At 41.9% G+C, this 22670-nt stretch overlaps 1 protein-coding gene across 1 annotated transcript in view; it reads right to left on the bottom strand.

The window, feature by feature from the left end:
- Window positions 1-20627, bottom strand: part of FAM107B (family with sequence similarity 107 member B) — a 219831-nt gene extending 199204 nt beyond the window's left edge. The window contains exon 1 of the mRNA XM_030832444.2: window positions 20217-20627. Within this exon, the coding sequence (XP_030688304.1) occupies window positions 20217-20627 (411 nt within the window). The remainder of the gene's footprint in view (window positions 1-20216) is intronic.
- Between the last annotated feature and the right edge of the window lie 2043 nt (window positions 20628-22670).

Here is a 22670-nt window from a genome sequence, read left to right as displayed (position 1 = left end):
GGGCTGGAGTTAAGATCTCTGTTAGTGACAGTTAAATGAATTTATCTGCCAACATTTTCACTGTCGGGGGAAAGCATATTTTAGAGGAAGAGAAGCTTGGGAACTGACCATTTGCAACAAGTCAACAAATATACAGTAGTCCCCTCTCATCCACGGTTTCGCTTTCTTCGGTTTCATTTACCCACGGTCCACTGAAGTCCAAAAGTATTAAATGGAAAATTCCAGAAATAAACAATTCCTAAGTTTTAAATTGTGCACCATTATGAGTAGCATGATGAACTCTCCCACCAGCCCGCTGCGTCCTGCCCAGAATGCAAAATCATTCCTGTGTTCAGAGTATGCACACTGTATATGCGACCCACCCATTAGTATAGGAAAAAGCATGGTATATAAAGGGTTCGGTACTATCTCTGGCTTTAGGCATCCACCGGGGGCCTTGGAATGTATCCCCCATAGATAAGAGGGGGGCAGCTCTATAGATCTTGTGACTTGACACTTGCATGGAGTATTTGATACCAACCATGGTCTAAAATAAGCCTAAAATGATTCAGTCATCCAAGAGAAATCTCTTTTGAGCAACAAAAAGTCACACTTGGTATCAGGCCAGGGTTGAGTCCGGGAGAGCAATGCTTACCCCCAATAGAATCAAAAGGAGCTCAGAGGCCTCCAAAGCAAAGACTCTGTAGTCACAATGCTGCAGCAGCATCCTCAGCTTCAATCCTTCCAATCAATTCTGTCATAGCCAGTCTCTCCAGGAGTTACTCCATCCATTTCTTTTTTCATCCACTCTTCCTCAGAGAACACCTTTTCACTCACGGCAAAGCCCTTGTGGTAATGAGCACAAAATCTGTACCCCAGGAGCAGACCTACTTTAAGATAAGGGGGGGAACATTCCAGATGGTGAATGATCTCGAAAGGCTCTGAGAATTCTAGATCCAAATGGGATTTCACTGCATTAGAAACTTCTTGTCGATGCCCCATCCCCAAATTTCCAGAAGGGCAAAATCAAGCTCAGGATCCATTTAGCAAGTTGAATGGAGAGTTGGGACTAGATCCCATGTTTTCTGACTCCAAATTCCATGATGCTTTTCTCTTCGTCAAACTCCTTGTGGTCGTTTTACCTGTCAACCTGGCAAGGCTATGCTACCCAGGCATTTAATCAAACACGAATGTAGGTGTTGCTGGAAGGTATTTTGTAGATGTGGTTAACATCTACAGACGACTTTAAGGAAAGGCGAGAACCCTCAATAACATGAGCAGGCCTCATCCAATCAATTAGAGGCCTTAAGAGTAAAGACTGAAGTTTCCTGAAGAAAAGGGAATTCTACCTCAAGACTGCAGCATCAAGTCCTGCCTGAGTTTCCAGCCTGCTGTCCTGTCCTGTGGATTTAGGGCTTGCAGGTCCCTTTAATTTCATGAGCCAATTCCTTAAAATCTCTCTCAGTACATGGATAGATAGATAGATAGATGTAACAGGTAGATACTGATACACACAGACCATATTAGTTCTGTTTTTATTGAGAACTCTGACAGATACACTATTCAATGAATCAGACAAGGCAAATCCAAAATTCCCCTGATGAAGATCAAGAGATTAAGAGGCGCAGTGCGCCTTTCCTGGTGGCGCAGTGGTTGAGAGTCCGCCTTCCGATGCGGGAGACATGGGTTCGTGCCCCGGTCCGGGAAGATTCCACATGCCGTGGAGCGGCTGGGCCCGTAAGCCATGGCCGCTGAGCCTGCGCGTCCGGAGCCTGTGCTCCGCAACGGGAGAGGCCACAGCAGTGAGAGGCCCGCGTACCGCAAAAAAAAAGAGAGAGAGATTAAGAGGGAACTCCTCAGGATGTAAGAAACCACTGCCTAACGATTTCTGCAGGGAGATGGCAATGTGTGTCTAAGACCTCAAAACTGCTATGTCATGTAGTGGAAACTATGGGGAAAGAATCTCCAGCAGCCGAAGAAAGGGTGGTAGCATTGAGGGTTTCTTAAAGCAGGCAGAGTCGTCTCCCGATAATGTCATAGTAAAGGAAAAACAAGCAGCTCTCAGTTAGGGTGGAAATAATTTGGTTGGAACTGGTTCCGAAGAAGGAAGGATAAAGCCATTCTCTTTCTTCTTCTCTTTATAAAGCCATCTAGGTCCTTCTTTCTTAGAGAGGCAAGTCATGGAACTTGAAGGTGAATTTTGAAAGATTGCCAGTTTGTTGCCAAGTATATAACTATGCTTTTGAGCCTAATATTTGAAGGATGCCATTGATTCTATTTGCATGGTAGGAGGGAAAATACATGTACATATAGTGCTGATAGGCAGGGCGATTTTTGTTTTAAGCTTCAAAGGAGATTTGAAAAGGCATGACTTACTGAGTAGGAAATAGTCACTTAAAAAACAAACTAAATCACAGAAACTTCCTTTTCCCTTCTTACTGTGCTTCACCATTCACTTTACAAAGGAATTATCAGGAATCCTTCACATCTGGTACTGGGCATTGTTTTCCTTAAGGATCTCAAAAAATGTGAGGGTAAAAGAACAATAAAGAAGCTGTTACATGTTGCATCTCTCTGGGGAAAGCTTTTAAAATACTGATGCAATAGTCCCAGCTCTGATGCATTAAATACAAATTCTGAGAGTGCTAGAATTATTAGTCAGTATTAGTATTAGCAATTAAAAAAAAAAAAACTCCCCCAAATGATTCTAGATGCAGCCAGGGTTGAGAACAACTGGGATAAAGAATGGGATGGAACTGTTTATCAGTTAAACAGCAGCGTGAACAATGGGAATAGTGACCACCACAAAATGGGTATTGCTGTGTATTGAACGTTTGTGTCCCCACCCCCAGATTCATATTTGAAAACCTAATGCCCAAGCTGATGGTATTAGGGGGTGGTGCCTTTGGGAGGTGATTAGGTCATGAGGGTGGAGCCCTCATGAAAGGGATTAGTGCCCTTATAAAAGAGACCCCAGAGAGTTCCCTTGCCCCTTCTGCCATGTGAGGACACAGCAAGAAGTCTTAACTGGGAAGATGGCCCTCACCTGACCATGCTGGCACCCTGCTCTCAGAACGCCAGTATCTGGAACTGTGAGAAATAAATTTCTGTTGTTTATAAACCTGTTCTAATAAATTTATATAATAAATAAATTTATATAATAAATAAATTTCTGTTGTTTATAGTCTGTAGTCTTTTGTTATAGTAACCCCAACAGACTAAGACAGGCATCAACCCCAAATAAGAGCAAGGTCCTTTGTGGCCACCCTCTCCAGAATTTCTGCACCCCCTCACCCCCAACATTTTACATCCTTTCCCTTGCTTCATTTCTCTCCTGCAGTTATTACTATCTGTAACGTATTATATAACTTACTAGTCTATCTTATTTATCGTGTGCCTCCCTCGGTAGGCTGGAGTCTCCACAAGGGCTGTTTTCTTCGCAACCGGTTGGCTGTCTAGTTCCTAGCACGGTGCCTGGTCACATCTCACGTTCTTGCTAAATACTTGTTGCATAAAGGAATGAATCCATGGGAATCAGGTCTGGTTTCGGTACTGTCCTTGTAAAGCAATTCTGCTGCTGTAAAACTTAGCAATTAGCTTCTGAAGGATTGCTCCTCACTGAGCTCCTCCATGATCCAAGAAGACAATGGGAGAGCTGGTCAACCTTGGCTGGGGACTTGTCATTTGTGTCCTGCAAATGAGCCACCCATTGGAAGCTCCCTCAGACAGGAATAAACAATCCAGTAGGTCATTCAACAGTGAGCCTTTGGAACTCAAAGAGGGGCTTTGCTTATGGCCTTGGGGACAATGAATTATAATCCAGATGGTCATGCAGGAAAGACGGTGCCACACACAAGCACGGGAAGTACAGAAAATCTAAAGTGAAGAATTGGCCGTAACGATTGGCTCGTGAATACCTGAAGCAAACATGCATTTTAAAACTAGCCTGGGATAAGAATATCATTTCAAAGACCTGAAGTCAAAGAGGTATTTAGGAGACAGGCCTGAGCTCATGCTTCCATGCCCAGGAAAATACCTTACAGGCCAGCCGGGAACGTGTCTTCTTCCAAGAGAGCAGAGCATGTCTGCAGGGGGTAGGAGGGGAGGGATGCCCTAGATGCCCAGCCTGGGGTTCCCATCTGCAGGAGGTGCCAACCAGCTGGTCCCTGAGGAGCAGAGGAATGCAAAACTTTCACCTGAAGTTCAAAGTCTGGGCTGGGCTGCTGGGACAGCTGACATGCATCCCCAGGTTAGTTGAAAGAAAAGCAGAACACAAACGGCCTGCAAGTGGATTTAAAAAGAGAATCTCTATGCTCTGTAAACATTCATTTCAACCCTCTCTCTATTTGCTCCGTTTCCTTAACTTCTTAATAAAAGTTTCACTGAAAAAATCTAGCCATCCACTTTGAGATAGATGAATATCCCCGCCGGGGGCTAAATGGGCTTGTGACATGAGAGGGTCTGCCCCAGAGCCTGAAAGTGCCCCTCTGCTTCTTTCAGCAACTCCAAAGGCAGCCAACCTCTGGACATCTAGTTATGTGAGATAAGAAATGTCCTTCCTGTTTAAGCCAATTGGAGTCAGGTTCTTGGCCACCTACTGCCTTTCTCTACCTTGCTTACCTGGTGAACACCTTCTAGCTTTGAGACCCTGCTCTCATGCAGCATTGATTCACTGCCCACCTGCTTAGTACACTATACATCTACCATGGCACCAATGTTGTTACTGAAGTTTCTGTCTCTGTCGGTCAGACGGTAAGCTCCTTAAGAGAAAGAAGTATGTCTTCTCCCTTTTGTTTTTCCAGAACTGACAAGAGTCCATGGCACAATTGAAAGGTGAATGAATCAATGAATAAATCAATGAATGAATGAATCGATGACTAAGTGAATCAATGATCTTAGAGATAGAGACCCCCTGTGACAGCAGAAATGCCAAAGCATAAGTGTGAGTCAGGAGAAAAGGAGACAAGAACGATAAAGGACACAATGGAAATGGGGAGACAGGAGACAGCAAAATGGGAAAAGTTTGAGACTGTAATTATGAGAAACTGATATGTGATCATTTGGGTTTATGGCAGTTTCATTGGATGGGAAAGAAAAGAGTGTGTATAATTGTATAATGCTTTGAACAATAAGCTGTAGAAATGAGATAATGCCATTTTGGCATTGATGACCTCATTTTGCAGCTGGTTTTCTTTGTTTTTTGTTGTTTTTTTTTTTTTGCCTGACTCCTGTCCTAACGCACCGCAAGCAGCTCCAAGGCAAAATGAGTGCTTGGTTCTTTGTGGCAAACTCAGCAGCTAACCCAGCATGTGTTAGGCCCCCATCAATGTAAGTTGAACCGAGGAATGAATGAAAACTTTAAAGCTCCCAAGTTAGACTTCACACTAACTACTGAAAGCACAGAAGAAATAACCTGCTGAATGAAATGATTTGTTCCTTGTTAAATCAAATTACTTTTTTTCTCCATTAACACCCTCTAACTTGACAATAATATGTACATCATTGGCTTTTATCTCCGATTTAGAAAGTAACCCATTAAGTGCAAAATCATATGCTTTATGCTTTAACCAGATTAACTGAAAATATCTTTTAGATACTGAGTTCTTTGCAAATCAGAAAAAAAAGTTTTTTCTTTCAGCCAAAAACGTTGTAAAGTCAGAATTGTGGGAAAAAATTTAAGCCATTATTGCAGTGTCTTTAATACAGCTCAGGGTCTTAATAATGTGAACAAGATTATCTGTATACTTCTCCACATGCTATTAAAGTCACAGAGAGTAATGAGGTGAATGCATCTCTTTGTTTTCTTCAGCTCCCGTTTCAATGGTGTCATCATTTTGTTATTAATATTCTCTATTTTCTCCTGTATTCCTTAAATTTCTGTATAAATAGTCATTCTTTCCAACACGGCACTAGAATAATAAAAACGCTCATTTTGAAAATAGGTAAACAGAAGCATAAAGAGGTTAGTTCTTTGCCATGTGGGGAATTCATTGAGGGTTCCAGAAAGTAGTCTAGAAGGACAGTTGAAAGAAAACTGCTTCCTCTAGCTGAGTTCACTTCAAAATAAGTTTTTCTGGCTCATTTGTCTTAAACCTGAGTAATAAACAGTTCATCCTTCAAAGGGAAAATATCTTGACCCCTACTCTCTGGTGTGGTCTTAAATTATTTCCATCCATTTCTAAAACAACGAATGGATCACAAAGATATTGGCAACACTAAACAGAAGGCTCTGTGAAGGCTCATGTACAATAAACCTCTCCCCTGATTTTGATTTTGCTGATTCATCCTTCAATTTATTCAATAAATATTTGTTAAGTATCTTCTACATGTCCGGCATTGTTCTAGGCACTGCCCATCATAGGTAAAAAGGAAAAAAGATACAGCCCCTGTCCTCAAGCTCCTGATAGCCTAGTGGGACAGCCAGACATATGAACAAATATGGTGCAGGTTAATAAGTGCTTTACTTGAGGTAAACACCAAGTCCTAGGCCAGCCCAGGAGAAGGCACCAACCTGGAACTAGGTATTGGGGATGGTGACAGAGAAGGGGACAGAACAATAACATGATGAGGAGGGATTGTCCAAAGTGTGTGGGAGGTTAGAGGGGGAGGGAGAAGTCACGCGACCCAGCTGCTACTGGGAGCCATTTCATCACCACCAAGGGAAACACACGTTGGTGAAGCCAAGGCCACAGGTGGCTAAGCAGAAAGATGGAAGACACTAGGTGCTCCGTGGCTTCATTGAGCTGCTGAATCAACCCATTCCAAAGCCACCCACCCTTGGGGCTTGTTTTTAAGCGACATAATATGTTTACATAGCGTCTAAGTTTTTCTATTTCTTACAGCTAAAAGCATCCTAAGTGATACATGGAAGAGGAGGTTTGGAGGAAGGATAGTTCATTTTTACACACATTGAATTTGAGATGACTGTGAGACCACCTGGAAATTTCCCGGGGATAGGTAAGTCGGTCTGGATCACCCTTGTTAAAACATCTGTAATTATTTTTTAATACTTCGGCATAAACACTTTGAGTATCTGTATCCCCTGGACATTGAGTTGCAGTTGAAGTGCTTCCATGGCATCTTCAGGAACCCAGGTTCTTTCTTCCTACTCCACCATCTCAAGGTTATTTGCTTTTATCTACAAGTGTGTCCTCTTCCACTTACAGGATGGCTACAGCAGCACCAAGCATCCCATCCTTACCCAACAATGTCCAAAGGCCAAATTCCAGAACATTTTTCCTTGTGTTCCTTCTTGAGAGCAAAGAAAGTTTTGGAGGCTACACTCAGAGGTGCTTAGTTGGTATTTGAAGCACCCTATTCAGGTATCTACTTCCAGAGATGACCACAGCAAATGTTCCACATGAGGCTAGCTACATCTCAACTAGAGGATTTGTTATTATCCTAAGAGATTTTGGAAATTATTTTTCCCTTGTGAAATGAATGGTATTCAAGGTCCCTGACTGACCAGAGGTTTTGCCTTTGTGAAATGAAGTATGAGAAGGTGGCCGGTTCAGAAGTCCAACTCCTTTATCACATCCTGGATCTTAAACTCCAGTTGGTCTTGGACCCACATCCAACAGAGGGCTCTTCGCCCCATTTGACGCACATGGCTGGCTGGTTTTGCCATTAGAATACTGTCACCTTCCTATGTATCGTTCTATTCATGCCAAGGGCTACTACGTAAAAGGACAAGAGCTAGGGGACTTCTTCCAGCATTCAGGGTCAGGGAAGATGCCTCTTTTTGTGTGCTCTCGCCAACAGATGTTTGTACCCGTGGCAGGATTCATGTGAGACTTTCTTTAGTGAAGCGCATCACTGGGGAGCAAGTTGTGGATGGGTAGACATGGAGCCCCCAGGCGCCTCTACTTGTTGGAGGCTACCACTGTCTACTGGACAATTCTGAATGGTCAAAATAGCTCAGGTCAACTTGCAACACCACCACACCAAGATACCTCTCCCTACAGACTCAAGTATTACACATCCAGGTTAGGTGGGTCCTGGCAGAGACTCAGTCCAGAGACAGGCTTCCTGGAATCCTAGGTAAAGCCCTGGGATGGAGAGCCAGCTAGGAGAGCCATCACCTGACTATGCAGCAGAGTCTGTTCAGTTGCTCTTCTTCCTTCCTTCCTGCTTCCTGTGTGTGTGTCTCCTAAAATATCCAGCTCAGTCAAAGAGGGTAAGAAAGCAGATATTACTGGTTAAGGGCATGTGCATTGATGTTCCTGTTCAAGAGCTTCCTTACACAAGATCTCACCCTTTTTAAAAAAAATTTATTTATATTTTATTTATTTATTTTTGGCTGTGTTGGGTCTTCGTTGCTGTGCGCGGGCTTTCTCTGGTTGCGGTGAGTGCGGGCTTCTCTTCGTTGTGGTGCGTGGGCTCCTCTTTGCGGTCACTTCTCTTTTTGCAGAACACAGGCTCCAGGCGCACCAACTTCAGTAGTTGTGGCTCATGGGCTCTAGAGCTCAGGCTCAGGAGTTGTGGCACACGGGCTTAGTTGCTCCGCGGCACATGGGATCTTCCCGGACCAGGGATCGAACCCGTGTCCCCTGTGTTGGCAGGTGGATTCTTAACCACTGCGCCACCAGGGAAGTCCCAAGATCTCACCATTTATTCGGCCTCTACATACATGATTTTTCTCACAGCCATCTTTCACGAGCAGGGGGTGGCCAGCACTTCCTGATGGCCAGCAACTCCCCAGGTCTAGTGCCTCCTTCCTTCCCCCTTAAGTCAGTATATCAGAAAGCAGATGCGGGAGAGTGATTTATTCCAGCTTTACTGAAGAGTGATTGACAAACAGAAAATTGTATATATTTCAGGTATGCAACGTAATGTGTCGATATCTGTATACATTGCGAAATGATTACCCCAATTAGCTAACATATGCATCGTCTCACATAGTTACCTCTTTTTGTGTGTGTGGTAAGAACACTTGAGATCTACTCTCCTAGTGAATTTCAAGGATATAGTATGTTATTATTAACTATGGTCACCATGCTGTCCATTAGGTCTCCAGAACTTATTCATCTTAAAACTGAAAGTTCGTACCTTTGATCAACATCTCCCCTTTCCCCGACTACCCACAACCCCTGGCAACAATCACTCTATTACTATGAGTTCAGCTTTTTTAGTTGAACTCCACACATAAGTGAGATCATGCAGTATTTGTCTTTCTGTGTCTGGCTTATGTCACTTAGCATAATGTTCTTTAGGTTTATCCATGTTGTCACAGACGACAGGATTTCCATGTTTTTAAGGCTGGATAATATTCCTCTGTGTGTGTGTGTGTGTGTGTGTGTGTGTGTGACATTATCTTTATCCATTCATTCATTGACAGTTACTTGGGTTGTTTCCATGTATTGGCTACTGTGAATAACCCCACTGTGTTCATGGGGGTTCAGATGTCTCTTCAAGGTAGTGATTTTATTTCCTTTGGATATATACCCAGAAGTGGAATTGCTGAATCATATGGTAGTTCTATTTTTAATTTTTTGAGGAACCACTATACTGTTTTCCATAATGGCTTACCAATTTACTCTCCCATCAACTGTGCATAAGGTTCTCTTTTCTCCACATCCTTGCCAATATTTATCTTTTGGCTTCTTGATAATAGCCATCCTAACAGGTATGAAGTGATATCTCATTGTGGTTTGCATTTCCTTGATGATTAGTGATATTAAACCTCTTTTCATGTACCTATTGGACATTTGTGTGTCTTCTTTGATGAAGTGTCTATACAGGGCCTTTATCCATCTTTTAATTGGGTTATTTGAGGGTTTTTTGCTATTGAATTGTACGAGTTCCTTATATATTTTATTAGCCCCTTATCATATATAGGATTTGCAAATATCTTCTGCCAATCTGTAGGCTGCCTTTTAATTTTGTTGATTGTTTCCTTTGCTGTGCATATGCTTTTGGGTTTGATGTAGCCCCAATTGTTTATTTTTGCTTTTGTTGCCTGTGCTTTGATGTCAAATCCAAAAACCTATTGCCAAGGCCCATGTCAAGTGTTTTTCCCCTGTTTTCTTGTAGGAGATTTAAGGTTTCAGGTCTTACATTTAAGTCTTTAATTCATTTGGGGTTGATCTTTGTGTTTGGTGTGAGATAAGGGTCCAATTTCATTCTTTTGCCTGTAGATGTCCAGTTTTCCCAGCACCATTTATTGGAGAGACTGTCTTTTCCCCATTGAGTATCCTTGGTGGCTTTGGTGAAGATTACTTGGCCATATGTAAGTGATTTTTAAAAAGAGATAACTTTAAATTGGCTCTAATTATAGGTATACATATATCACATTTGAACTTTCTATAAGACTGTGTTGTTTTATCTAAAAATATAACAGTTGCCAGGGCTGTCATTTTCCATTTAACTGAATGTGGGATACTCACAAACCAGCTTCCCACAACAAAATCATAAACACTTCCTGTGCCCTTTGTGGAGACTCCCTCTTCCTCTAATTGCCTCCAATTTCCAAACTCTCACCTCCCCTGGTGCAGAATTACAAAAGCGAGCGTGTCAACCTCATACTGGAAAAAGTGTTAACGTGATGAGATCTATTTTCTTTGGAAGGGAGGAACTGTGAGTGCAAAACTAAAGGCAGTTCAGATCAGGTTAACACATGTCCTTGGCTAGAGAAAAAGCCTTTAACTTCCCATGATTGGTGTAGCACATTCATTCAACTAGTCCCTATGGTTCCTGGAGCATATGAAATTTTAAAGTTTCCAGTATACTCAGTGAGTGAAATAGCAGATATTTTTTGACTAAAGGACAACTACATATTATATAATCAAGAGGATGGAAATCCCAACTCTACAGAAGCAGTTATTTTGGGAAAATGGGTCTTGGAATTTCCTTGGTGACTCTTTGGTTAGACAATCCCAGGCCATTGCCTATGAACAAAGTAAACCCTGCTCTTTTATTAACCACCAGTGAAAAGGAGGGCAAAGGATCAACTAGGTCATGGGCAGATTGCCAGGTTCTCTCTGATGTGCTAGAAATAGGTGTGGCTCAGAAATGGGCTGACCTCTTCCTTTTGTACCTCTCCCTCCAACATATCAACACCACCTCAGAAAATATATATAATTCTTATCTGAATTGTGAACGCAGGAGAAACCTCACTTGAGAGCAATGCTTTAAAATTTGCTATAATTATGCACTCAACTTTTTTTTTTTTTTTTTTTTTTGCGGTGTGCGGGCCTCTCACTGTTGTGGCCTCTCCCATTGCGGAGCACAGGCTCCGGACGCACAGGCTCAGCGGCCATGGCTCACGGGCCCAGCCGCTCCGCGGCATGTGGGATCCTACCGGACCGGGGCACGAACCCGCGTCCCCTGCATCGGCAGGCGGACTCTCAACCACTGTGCCACCAGGGAAGCCCCTATGCACTCAACTTTTATTTCTTAGCTTGGAACATATATGCCCCTCAGCTCTAAATTGTCTGAAAATTTTGCATTTTTGCCATCATGTCGTCTTTTATGGATGGTCTCCAATAGTCAAAGTGGTTCGATGTAAAATTTGCGTGGTTTTATGAGGACTATTTATTTTATTTCATTCTAAGAGAATCCAAGAAGCTGTCTCTCTCTTTTCCAGTTGGGATGCAACTGAATATCTGGATTGGAAAATTCCTGTCTGAGCACACTGGGTGTATCATGCACTATCATGCCACTATGTTTAACATCTTTTGAAAGTAGAAACCTAGTGTAAGAAATGATCAGGGCTTAAAATGGATGGTATGGTATTCCCACCAGCTTGTTAAGATACCCACCTTGTTGGTGTTGGTGTGTGTGTGTCGAGGGGGGGCAGTTTGTGATTTTGCTAAGAGTATGAAAAGGAACTAGAAAACTAACATTTGATTGCATGGGTCTGTCAGTTACTTTCTATTAGAATTGCTTTTATGTCAAATCATCTGTCTAGCAGAAAGCTTTCTTAATAGGGTATTTTTTTTTTTAATAGGTAGCCTAGAATTCTGTTCTCTTCTATTAGGGTCCATAGGAAAAAGAAGGGAAGAGTTCATTCTAAAGAACTGCAGGAACACTAGTTTGTACTAGAAAGTAGAAATGCAGCCTAACACAGTTGCCCCTAATGATGCTTAAATAAAGGGAATGCAGAGTTAGGGTGGGATGAGGGAGTGATAGATGTTTACATACAAGTTTACAATATGCTTCTAAGCAACACTGCCCTCTACAGATGGTATTCCCAAGGCTCGACTTCAAGGCAACTTTAAGACATTGAAAATAAAATTAATTTGTTGAATGAGATCAGTTGCCTATGGAGGTGAATATCTCCAGGAGTTTTTCTGTTAATAGGTATCCAGGAGCCTCTCCAACACCAAATTCCAATTAACATGGCCAAGAGAGCATAGTCGGAATCTGATTCTAACCAAGGAAGCTGAAACCCACTTAATTAACTATCCTAGGTCTTAACAGAGACTGTGCCAAGAGAAGAGGAAGGATGGGCGTGGAGCCTAGACAAGGAGAACAGAATTAACAGCTATTCAGTTATTGGCAACATGAGTTCTGTACAGCCCAAGAAAGTCATGCTTTGACTGGTTGAATTGAGCTTCCCAGCCTGCTGCAAAGGTTACCCTTAGAGTGGAAATGGATCATATGCCTAACTCCACTGAGTCTTAATTTCCGCATCAGTAGGAGGTGAGTTCAGAGAGGTAATGGGACATACTTTGTAAAGGACCTATGGGCTACTGTGAAGACTTGATTTTTATTCTGAGTGAGAGAGCCATTGGAGGGTTTTGAGCTGAGAATTGATTGGGATTATCAGAAGCTAACATTGTAGAAGGATTAGAAGGATCAAATGATCTAATCCACGTAAAGCATTTAGCACCACGCCTAAACTATTAATAGTGCTCAGCAAGTGGTAATCATGATGGTGATTACCATACTTAAGTGGTGCTATCAAAGTGGCTCCTCTTCACCAAGACTGAATCATGAAGAAATAGAAAATCTGAACAGACCTATTACTAGTAAGGAGATTGAACCAGAAACCAAAAACCTCCTAACAAAGAAAAGCCTTGGGCCAGATTCACTGGTGGATTTTACCAAACATGTAAAGAATTAACACCAAAAAAACAAAAAAGAATTAACACCAACCCTTCTCAAAAGCTTCCAAAAAATTGAAGAGAGCGGAACACTTCCTAACTCATTCTATGAGGCAGGCATTACCCTGATGTCCAAGTCAGACAAAGACACTACAAGAAAAGAAAACTAGAGATCAATATCCCTGATAACTATTGATGCAACAATCCTCAACAAAATGCTAGCAAACATAATTCCATAACATATTAAAAGGATTATACCATGACCAAGTGGGATTATACCATTTAATCCTGGAATACAAGGATGGTTCAACATACAAAAAAAAATCAATCAATACAACAACATATTAACAGTATGAAGGGGGAAGATATGATCATATCAATTGATGCAGAAAAAGCATTGAGAAAATTTAATACACTTTCATGATAAAAATACTCAACAAACTAGGAATAGAAGGAAATTACTTCATATAATAAAGGACATATATGAAAAACCCACATTGTACTCAATGGTAGGATCATACTAAATGGTGAAAGACTGAAAGCTTATCCTCTAAGATCAGGAACAAGACAAGGATGTTCGCTTTTGCCACTTCTGTTGAACACAGTATTGCTGAATAGTATTGAAAGTTCCAGTCAGATCATTTAGATAAGAAAAAGAAATAAAAGGCATCCAAATTGGAAAGGAAGAAGTAAAATTATCTCTGTTCACAGATTATAATGATCTCATATGTATAAAATATAAAAATTCCACAGATATACACACACACAACTATTCAAACTAATAAATGTATTCAGCAAAATCACAGGATGAAAAACCTATGTACGAAAAAACCAGTTGCATTTCTACACACCAACAACGAAAGATCAGAAAAAGAAATTAAGAAAACAATTTCATTTCCAATAGCATCAAAAAGAATAAAATACCTAGGGATAAACATAACCTAGAAGGCAAAAGACTTGTATACTGAAAACTACAAAATATTGCTGAAAGAAATTTAAAAAGGCACAAATAAATGGAAAGACAAACTATATTCACGGATTAGAAGACCTAATGTTTTTAAGACGTCAATACTATCCAAGCGATCTATAGATTCAATGCAATCCTTATCAAAATCCCAATAATTTTTTTGAAGAAATAGAAAAATCCATCCTAAAATTCATATGGAATCTCAAGGGACCCAAAATAGCCAAAACAGTCTTGAAAAAGAACAAAGTTGGAGGTCTCACATGTCCTGATTTCAAAACTTACTACAAACTACAGTAATCAAAACAGTGTGGTACTAGCATAAAGACAGACATATAGACCAGTGGAATAGAATAGAGGGCCTAGAAATAAACCCTCACATACATGGTCAAATGATTTTTCACAGGGATACCATGAGCATTCAATGGGGAAAGGATAGTCTTTTCAACATACGGTGTTGGGAAAATTGGATATCCATGTGCAGAAGAATGCATTTGGATCCTTAACTTATACCAGATATAAAAATTAACTCAAAAGACCTAAATGTAAGAGCTAAGACTATAAAAGTCTAAGAAGAATACATAGAGAAAACTTCATGATATTAGATTTGGCAATGATTTCTTAAATATGACACACAAAGCACAGGCAACAAAAGAATAAATAGATAAATTAGACTTCATCAAAATTAAAATTTTTGTACATCAAAGGACACTATGAACAGAATGAAAAAGCAACCCACAGAATGGGAGAAAACATTTACAAATCATATATCTGACAAGGAATTAATAAGCAGAATATATAAGGAACTCCTATAATTCAACAACATAAAATAAACAACTCAATTTGCAAAGGCCTTGAATAGACATTTTTCCAAAGAATATAACACATGGCCAATATGCACATGAAAAGATGCTCAATATCACTAATCATTAGGGAAATGCAAATCAAAACCACAGTGAGACACCACTTCACACCCAATAGAATGGCTATTATCAAAACAAACAAAACTTCAAAAAGCAACAAGTGGCGGCATGGACGTGGAGAAGTTGGAACACTCGCGCATTGTTGGTGGGAATATAAAGTGGTACAACCACTGTAGAAAACGGTACGTCAGCTCCTCAAAAAAGCAAAGATAGAATTACCATATGATTCAGCAATCCTCCTTCTGGGTATATACTCAAAAGAGTTGAAGACAAGGTTTTGAAGAGTTATTTGTATACCCATGTTCAGAAAAGCAATAACCTCAATTGCCAGAAGGTGGAAATGACCCAAGTGTTCATTGGTGGATGAATATGTAAACAAAATGTGGTATAAAAATACAATGGAATATTATTCTGCCTTAAAAAGGAAGGACATTCTGACACATTTCAACATGGATGAACCTTGAGGACATTATGCTAAGTGAAATAAGCTAGACACAAAAGGACAATACTGTGTGACTCCACTTAACATGAGGTACTTAGAGTAGTTAACTTCATAGGGACAGGAAGTAGAATGGTAGTTGCCAGGGAGTGGGAAGAGGAGCCAATGGGGAGTCAGTGTTTTATGGATACAGAGTTTGAGCTGGAAAAGATGAAAAAGGTTCTGGAGATGGATGGTAATGATGATTGCACAACAATGTGAAAGGAGTGACCACCTGAGCCTGTGACACTGCGTCCAGAGCACGATTTGCGTTTTGGGGATGTCTTGGTTACCACTTCTCTGTCTAGTAGCAAAGCCAGCCTGTTACAAAAAGCAGTGCAGTTAGCAACTGCACTACGGGCTCTGTTTCCCTTCCTTTTTGTAAAGTATCCTTTTAGTTAAAATACCCAGGAATGATTTCCAGAACCACAGTTACTTTCTCTTCCTGTGTTAGGCTGGCTACTTTGTTGGCGTAAGAACTAGATGAAGGGACTGCCCCGGTGGTCCAGTGGCAAAGCATCGCCTGCCAACACCGGGGACGCGGGTTCTGTCCCTGAAGATCCCACATGCCGCGGCGCAGCGAAGCCCTCGCGCCTCAACTAGAGAGAGCGAAGCCCTCACTCTGCAGTGAAGATCTCGCCTGCCGCAGCTAAGACCTGGCACAGCCAAAAATAAAATAAAATAAAATAAAATTAAATTAAAAAATAAATATTAAAAAAAAAAGAACTGGATGAAAACTTACCACTGCTATAGAAAGACTTTCTGAAACTTCCAAACTAACTCTGAAGCCCTTAGTTGCTTCTTGTGGGAGCTGTGCCTTTCTTACACTGCCAGATTTGTCAAGGGAGAGGGAGAGAGGAGAAAAATAGCACCATTCAGCTAGGAAGAAGGCAGTGTTAGGTCTGATATGCAATGATAAAATAAAGTAGAAATCCTTCTCCATATATTCCAGCCCCCCTTGTCTTCCCAAGGCTAAGATGGGAGTCTCTTCCATGTGCTCCTGTGGTGTCCAGTGCTGACCCATAAGCCTTCTCGTACTGCACTGACACTGCCCAGTTACCCAACCGTATCTCCTACTGGAATGTAAGCAGCTTCACGGACTGTGTCTTAAACTATCTTTGTTTCTCCAGGACTAGTGCTGTCCTGGCACAGATTAAGAACACAGTACTTCTTGGCTGAAAAATAAAGAGTAAGCAGCCTACTGCTGTATTTCATTGACTGTACGATCCCACCCATTATAAGACTTTTCCATTGCAAGACCACTAAGAAAGAAAAAATTTATAATCAGAAGATAGCAGCAATTATAAGACACATTCCACTTTTAGGGTTGTTATCACCTTGGTTTTAGTCCTGGATCAGGGAAGAGATGACCGCAAAAAGGTTGAAGACTAACTGGCATCACTTCAGAAATACAGATATGTGCACGTCAACTTACACAAACGAAAACCTTTCCTCTCTAATTAGTTCACTTGGCCTCCCTATCTTGAGCTTTCCTGCTCAGACCAGATGTTGTTTCACATCGAAATGACTCACCCTCCTGTCTGAACCCCAGGAAACTAAAGACAGATAGAGGGACTCATTTCTCAGGTATGATTATGTACCAAGGCTGAGCTCTTAAAAAAAAAAAGTATTACTTGTTGCCTCTTCCAAGACAGCTTAAACGATGAGGCTCAGTGCCTCCAAAAGAGAACTATTTTGCCTCCAGGCAAGCTTGTAACAAAGAAGCTTATTCATCATCTTCTGAGAGGAAACATGTCATGACAAAAGTACCGGGTAATGAAAAATCTGGGCACTCCTATGGCACTTTTAATGGGAAGATCTCACAGCAATCCCACACTGTCATTGACAAAGCCTTGCCATCAGCAGGAGGCAAAGTAGAAAGCATCTCTTTCCGTCGTGTTATACACCATGAAACTAAGATAAAACAATGTTAAGCAAATTAATAAAAATGAAAGGTATGAATTCAGGTATGAATACTTGACTGTAAATCCTCAAACATCCTACAAAGAATAATAATAAGCAGTAGAAGCATGTCATAATTCAGAGGATAGACAGGATAGAGATAAACAGAACTGGGCTCCAATCCTGGGTCTACTACTCCCTCCCTCTGTGACCTTGGGCAAGTGTCTGACCCTCTCTGAGGGTCAGTGTCCTCATCTGTACAATGGGACTTGTAAGAATATGCGCCTCACTGTAACCATGTAGCGATAGGGTACTCTATGTAACGCGCTCAGGACAATGGCAGGTGGACAGCAAGTGCTCTGTGAATATCAGCTCCTCAAATCGGAACCAAAACAGATGCCCGTTTACTACGCCCACGGGACTGCACACCCTGGCACTTAATTTTGCAGTGTTTCCATTTCATCACTCCCAGTTTGGTCTTTTTCTCCTCCTTGCTCAGTTTGGGACCCAGAGTCCACTGCTGCGTTTGCTACCCCGTGGGGTCCTCTCTTCTTTGCCTCCCCCCACCCCACCTTCCTGCTGTTCCTTCTGTGACCATCCTCAGGCTGGGATGATTACAATGGCCCCTCAGCTCCAGTCTTCCCAAATCTAATCCATCCTACGTGGCCTCACCTGTTTATCTTCCCACAGTGAAATCCCAAGCGTGACATTCCTCTGCTCAAAATTCCCAAAGGTTCCCCACTGCCTTCTCACCACAGCTTTCAAACCATTTTTGGCCTCAATTTACCTTTCCAGATGTCGCTCCAACTTAACCAAACAGATGTACCTGCCTATCCCTATGCTGCATTCCCCTACATTCAAGCTTTTGTTCATACAGTTTCCTTTTATTGCAAGGTCCTCCCCTTCATCTCTGCCTTTAAAAATCCTAACCCTTCTTCTAGACCAACCTCAAATTCCACCTCCCCTGCAACGTTCCTTTCCAGACCCTCCAACCTCCTTTGAAACGTCCTATGTGTATTTCTCTTTGAGACACTTATATTCAGATTCGCATTAGGGCTGCTTCCATCATAAGGCCTGCCTCACCTCTGTGGTCTGTCCTTGGCTTTGTTCATACCAAGTGGACAACAAATATGGATGTTACCCTGCTGCGTTTAATTGGTTATATTTGAATACACTTATTTACCTCGAACCCCTGTGTCACATACGCCACTAGCACAGAAAGATAAAAGCAAATCAACTCTTGCACTTGCTGCTGTGTTTAGCAACATAGGGTGGGTCCTGGGTTGCCGGAATCTCTACCCAAAAGAAACTCTTCCAGCCCATTAAAATAGTGCATCATTTGTTCCTTTAACTAACGCAGCAGATATCATCTTAGCCATGCCATCCACTAAGCTAACTACGGTACTACTACAAATGTCTTATTCTGGATGTGGGTGTAAACTGAAAATTGAACAAGAAATATTTGGGGTTCTGTTTGTTTGGGATTTTGATTTAGAAAAAAAAAAATTACAGTTCTTGCTATAACAGAGGACTTGGTGAAATCCTCGGTCCAGTCTCAGAATAGAAGGATGTAGACAGTAGGGCTGAGCTTCCATCATTTAATATAAGCCTGTAGAATGTCAAGTGAAACTATTTTTAAAATCCCGTTTTAATCCTATCTTCACTGTTTGGCAGTTCTCATTGCTTGCGTTCAAATCAGCAAATCAGACGAAAAGCGATTTGTTAAACTAGATAGAAAAAATAATCTTAAAAAATCAGAATATCTTAGTAATGTTTGATGCCAAAGACTTCTCGGTTTTTTCAATCTGGTCCTAAGCTACATGGGCAGGAATACAACCCCAGAATGCTCAAGGGGTGTCTCTGGAAAACATCATTCAAGAAACCCCGCCTCTATACTGTCTCCCAAATTGAGATTACCAGGAACTTTGAAATGACTTTGTAGCTCAATCCAATCAGAATATTCGACTTGAGGACACGGGGAGGGGGAAGGGTAAGCTGGGACACAGTGAGAGAGTAGCATGGACATATGTACACTACCAAATGTAAAATAGATAGCTAGTGGGAAGCAGCTGCATAGCACCGGGAGATCAGCTCCGTGCTTTGTGACCACCTAGAGGGCTGGGATAGGGAGGGTGGGAGGGAGATGCAAGAGGGAGGGGATGTGGGGATATATGTATACATATAGCTGATTCACTTTGTGATACAGCAGACACTGACATAACATTGTGAAGCAATTATACTCCAATAAAGATGTTAAAACAAACAAACAAAACAAAACAAAAAATAAAAGTTAAAATCCAGTAATTCCAGTAACAGGAAAGTAGATATATAAATAACTCAAGATGCTGCCTTTTAAGAGCAACAGCACCATTTTTTTCAAATAACGCCCTTTAAGTCTCAGAAAACGATCACAGAAACATCCCCATTACGAATAGGTTTATAGGCCAGTTCCTTTCTTTACTGCTATGCGTACACTGATGGTCCTTTCCAAATTTTCCCAAATATCATGTGATTCATTGTAAGTAGAGGCAACTTCTTAAATTCTATAATCAAACCTTTCGTATTGTGGATCTTCATATAGATAAATTCACAAACCAGTAAAAATTTTTAAATGCTTTTCCAGACCCTATTTCTCCTCATCTTGTGTTGAGACACTGCTGGTTCTGGAGCACCAGGGGCAGGTAAAGGTCAATGTTGGCCACTGCCAAGGCCCTGGTGCTTATTGTCATGGCCTCCCTCCGCATCCTTTGAGAACCTTATGAGAATTTAAAAGGCTTTACACACTTCCTCTCGCTAGTAAGAGCTCCCCCAATGTCTCACTCACTCATAATGCTAAACAAGCTTGTTTCCTGAAGACACTCACCAAACACTGGACTCTCCCCCAACACCACTCCTTCTACAGTAACACTGGGAACACTCACCGCTGGCGTTTCAATAATTGATGGTCTGGGAATAGAAGTCTGAAAAGTAACTGCTTCACAGTCCGACGCCCCATCTAGAGAGCTGGGCAAATCCACAGGGGTCTCCGCGAGCTGGACAGCAGCGTGGTTACTTGAATTCCGGTTCGCACTGCCATTTCTCTCTGAATGGGTGCCGGAATCTCGCCTTTTCTCTGGAGTTCCTTCTTCCCTTCGTGGGTGACTTGGGTGTCGGCCCGCTTTGGCCTTGGGCTGAACAAAGACGGTGGAAGGGCTATCGGCTGCGCTGGGCTGATCGAAGGGAGCAGTCTCCCTTGTGTCCCCAAAACAAGCCAGCAGCGCTGAGCACGGGAATGGATGCATCCTTCTAGGTGGAGATTTCAGGCTTTCAGCCAGCCTTGCCTTCCACCTGGACATGACCCGCGGCGAAACATTACAGAGTTCAAAGGGGGAAAGAAAATTCTCCAGGGATTCTGATCACCTCCATAGTAGGTGACTGTTTCCTTGCCTGAAGGACCTTTAGTGGCTGCCCCCAAATAGAAGATTAGGAGATGGCCAGGCCACCCTCCCTGAGAGTCCCTCGGCAGCCAGCCCCGCTTCGGAAGCATCCGTTCCCGGCGATTTCACGCTCTTCCTTCCTTGATGCCGTCAGTGGCTAAAGAAAGCTGTCTGTGAGGCATGTGGTTGACTTGGGTTACAGTCCCCAGGCGGGGCAGACACTTCAGTGTGAGGTGGTGCCAAGTCAATGGACAGCTGCTTCAGATTACCTTGGAGGCATAAAGATAATGTAGCTGATAGCATCCGCCATAATAGCGTCAGCCCGTGTATCAATAACATCACAACAGCCACGTAACCTTCTTCGGTTACCCCCTTCAAATATTTATTCCCCCCAACAAAACAAAAACCACCCAGTTATGCGTCACAAATGAAGACCCCCGAGAAGGTCCTCGACCCTGGAAGCTGTTTCATTATTAAAATAGGAGGCCGACTTGAATCTTCCGTCTGGAGAGATCCATGTTTGGGTCTGATGTCCCAAGAACTTTTCTCGACCTTTCCTGAATCTTCTCCCAAACAAACTTCCTGGCTTCAGGATCCATATTGTCGCCTGGTAACTACAAAGAAGTCTTTGTTAATTTGGTCTTTACTATCCATGCTAAGTCCTTTATTAATTTTCAACAACACTAAAAAAAAAAAAAAGAAAAAAAAGGAGCCCACGTGAGCAATTAACACAGATATTATGTATGTGTGAATGTGTGTTCTGTCCATCTACTGTGTATATTACTTAATTTTGGAAAATAACCCCCTTTTGAACATAGATCTATTTTCAACACATCAATTTGTGAATGGTGAAATAGAATAAGAATCATAAATTATAACCACATTCCAAAACAATGCTCAAAATTGAGATCTTTCCTTAGCCGAGCATCTGCTAGGAATGCTGAAGAAATATAATACTGTAATGGTTTTCCCATTAATAGTGACTTTCAGGTCAAGATTTCAGGGTATATTGCCCTTTCTAATTTATTTGTTTGCTCTCTCTTTTAATATAATGTCAAGATGTGCTCTTAAGCTCGGACAGGTGGTAGATATTACAGCATGTATCCCCATTTTATGGAGACAGAAACCGATTCTTTGAACTTTCAAGATTCTAACGCAAGATTATGCTGTTGAGAAGGGCTAGTTGAAAGCCCAAGACCCCTGCTATCCTATCTGGTCTCTGAGTCCCATTCGACCTGACAATCATCTTACCAAAATAACAGCTGTACTAGGAATATTGTCCTGAGTGTGCAGCCGTATCGATAATACATGAGGTCAGATATGGTGTGAGGAAGAGTGGATACAGCATCAAATGAGGACTTTAGTTTTAGTCTTTACCAACCTTTAGAAATAAAATGTAAAACGCTGTCATTTACTTAAAGGTTACCAAGTAACAGTCCCTGTACTAACCCAGATATATCAGACTTCCCAGTCTGGAGAGATCATTCTCCTTTTAATACCCAAGTACAAGCAGTGCAGATCCCTTTCCGTGGAAGCAGGAGGTCCAGGCCTTTAGCAGGCTCCCCTCACCAGGTATTTCTGGGGAGCCCTGGGCCCTGCGTTCTGTGTCTCTTCTGCAGTGACTGCTGCCACGCACTCGGGCAGGACGACTCTGTGATGCTTTCCTACATGCTCTTCCTCAGTACCCTCCCTCCCAAGCAGCTCACAACACAGCGAGGCTGTAATGGTTAACAAGAATTTACTGAAGACCCAAGGAGGACAGGAAGGAATTAAAGAGAAGAAAAAGTAATTCTTCAGCCTGGTTTCGTTCACTCATTCATTTATTCATTCAGCTATGTGCCAAGCACCTTCTAGAACTAGAGGGACAGCAGCTAACGGGGCAGCTTTTGAGTGGCTACATTCAGTAGATGACTGGGTAAGAAAGCTCCAAGCCCCTCCCTAAGGTCTGTCTCTCTCTTCTTG

The sequence above is a fragment of the Globicephala melas genome, chromosome 2, assembly GCF_963455315.2.
Source record: "Globicephala melas chromosome 2, mGloMel1.2, whole genome shotgun sequence".
Classification (NCBI taxonomy): domain Eukaryota; kingdom Metazoa; phylum Chordata; class Mammalia; order Artiodactyla; family Delphinidae; genus Globicephala; species Globicephala melas.
Note: the sequence above shows the minus strand (reverse complement) of the source record. Positions and strands in the feature narration are given on the sequence as shown.